This window comes from Macrobrachium rosenbergii, chromosome 9 (assembly GCF_040412425.1).
Source record: "Macrobrachium rosenbergii isolate ZJJX-2024 chromosome 9, ASM4041242v1, whole genome shotgun sequence".
In the NCBI taxonomy this organism is placed as follows: Eukaryota; Metazoa; Arthropoda; class Malacostraca; order Decapoda; family Palaemonidae; genus Macrobrachium; species Macrobrachium rosenbergii.
Window position 1 is genome coordinate 18617662 of NC_089749.1, and position 2879 is coordinate 18620540.

At 34.5% G+C, this 2879-nt stretch overlaps 1 protein-coding gene across 1 annotated transcript in view; it reads right to left on the minus strand.

Moving 5' to 3' along the window:
* Window positions 1-332, minus strand: part of LOC136842072 (WAG22 antigen-like) — a 3092-nt gene extending 2760 nt beyond the window's left edge. Inside the window, exon 1 of the mRNA XM_067109454.1 lies at window positions 273-332. Within this exon, the coding sequence (XP_066965555.1) occupies window positions 273-290 (18 nt within the window). The 5' untranslated portion in view covers window positions 291-332. The remainder of the gene's footprint in view (window positions 1-272) is intronic.
* Window positions 333-2879: the final 2547 nt, after the last annotated feature.

Consider the following 2879-nt stretch of genomic DNA (forward strand, 5'->3'; position numbering starts at 1 on the left):
TATATATGAAACTAAATTATGCACTTTTTAACATAAAAAAGTAAATAAATAAAACTTTGAGCATTGCACACTAAAATATGTAACAAGAATATTCTAAAGCAACTGAGTGGACTATAAAAAAACTATTCCTATTACAGATAAGAAAGCAGAAACAAACATAAGAATAAGATTTTCCTTGAATAAAAAGGACTATGTTTATATCTCTGGAAAAACCAAATCCAAAACAAAAAACTATTGCCAAACACTGAAAGTCAGGCGAACTAAAATCTTACCACCAATCCTCTCATCATGACTACAGGTATTGTTGGTATCAACGGGAGGAAGGCTGTCTGTCTTGTGACAACCTGAGATCATGTTTTACCTTTTATACATCGATCACAGAGAGAGAGGAGAGAGAGAGAGAGAGAGAGAGAGAGAGAGAGAGAGAGAGAAGCAACGACTAACATCCTTTCTTCGCCTTTTTCAACCACACCCACTTGTATCTAGGAATGACATTGACCTCTGAATATTTGTCGCTTGGAGTGACTTCGCGTTTCTTTTATCCTTTTTATATATACTTTTGAGATTCGTCCGGCATTAGTCTTCGTAATTCACGCGTTTATTTCTGTATATTTTTGTTACGTATAGTGTTGTTCATGTATATGTATACACATACACACATACATATATATATACGATATATATATATATTCAGTTCTCTTTTTATATACATTCATATATATGCAAATAATATGCAATAAAAGTGCAATAAAGTACCGAATGAAGTGTGAAGTGGTTGATGTTTGAACAATATTGTGATAACTGGAATAATGAAGAGAAACCACATAAAGTAGTAAAAGAACTTGAAGAAAAAAATACATGAGAGAAAGAGTATGGGGGCAAATAGAAACCAAGAGGTAGGAAAGATGAGTAATGATGTGGATAAGAAGAAAATGGAAATAGTGGTTTCGTACAGGTGTTTGGGAGTGAACATATATATGATGATAAAGTAAGAGAAGAGATAAGCAGCAAAATAGAAGGAAGCTAGGTAGTAGGATGTATGCAAAAGATAGAGAAGAAACCTAGCGTGTCTGTGGAGGCCAGAGCTGGAGTGTAGGAAAGGATTGGTGAGCCGACTCTCCTTTCTGAAAGTCAGCCTAGATTTATGATTGCAAATAAAATAAAAAATAATTTTGAATGCATTGTGATGTAATTATGGGGTAAGAAGGGCTGAGGGAGACAGAAATGGAGCAATATGAAAATGAAGAGTTAGGTTAAGAGACAAATCAGAATGTTTTGGCAAAGAAGCTGAGGACTTAGAAAATGCTGGGTAGAGACAGTAGAGAAGTCTTTTAGGAAGCAAGCAATTGTGTGTCAGATGGAGATAAATGAAGGCCGTTGGTGTGATAGAATTCAGTGCAAAGTTGATCACCCTCCTGTGTAGGTCTAACGAAGCCGAGTTAAACTTCCAGTTAACAGCCAGCCTTTTGGAAAGAGGTTCTTCATAGCCCCCCATGCCCTTTTCTACCTTGGCAGTGACCCAACAAAGCTTAAAAATGATCAGGTGACTGATTCACTCCTTAGGTGTTTCACTCGTTCGAAAATGGATCTCTCGTTGGTGATTATGCTGGTAACCACTGGACCACAAAGACACACACACACACTGTATATATACTGTATGTATATATATATATATATATATATATATATATATATATATATATATATAATATATATATATATATGTATATATATATATATATATATATATATATATATATATATATATATATAAACTATTGTCCGTATATATATATATATATATATATATATATATACGACATTTACCCCCTATTAGAAGAGTTAGCATCAGAAGAATAGAAACTTCGGTTCTCAAAAAGTCTTCAGGGATGAGGTTGCTAGCCTAGTTCCCTTTTCTTGACCTCAGCTAAGGGGGCTGACCTTCCAGTACGTGGACCTAGTAAACTACTCTGCAAATGAGCCACGGCACCAGTTCCTGATCAGCAGATGAGGTATCAATCTTTTATTTCGAATTTCTGCTCAGACAAAAGTTGATGTATGTTGTTATTTAGGACAAAACAATACGTAAATAACACATGGGTCTACAGTTCTTTTTTCCTTCTTCTGTTTTTCATCATTTCCTTTTGCCCATCTAGATTTTAAGGCTGGTAACTTGCTCTTTTCTGTCCCACTTCGGCGAAATGGAGAATCAGAACTGCGTGGTTCCATTTTTTTTTTTTTGCATTTTACCCTTACGAACACATTTGAGTATTATTTTAGTTATTATATAATGACAAGTTCATAAATGCATGTAGTATTTATTTTTACTTCGCTGAGATATTTGAACATTCAGTTTGCTGCGAATGTGAAAAGCCAGGACAAATGGCTTGTTGAAAAGTGTTCTCTCTCTCTCTCTCTCTCTCTCTCTCTCTCTCTCTCTCTCTCTCTCTCTCTCTCTAAAAAAGAAAATTTGAATTTTCAGACTATGAGTTATATCTATTCTATTGTGCTTATGAATTATTTATTTCAATAAGCGACGATAGAAATATTAGAATCCTGAATAAATGGAATGTTAATTCTTCATAAATGCCTTTCGAAATCCTAACTCTCAGGACGCTTTAAAATTACATCAGCATACATTATTTAGTTTCTGTTTCGTATTTTCCTTTTAGTCTTTACCGAATAAGAATCTTTCCAAAAATGGCAAACGAAAAAGGACCTTCCCACGACTGATATCCTCAGTCAAAAAATATCAAGGGCAGTAGTATCATTTATTTCACCTTTAAAAATAACCTACACCTTGGCAGCGTGCTTGCTTTCAATGTCAAAACAAGTCTTATCTCTAAAGAATGTGCTTGTTTCGCTAGGAACCATGTACA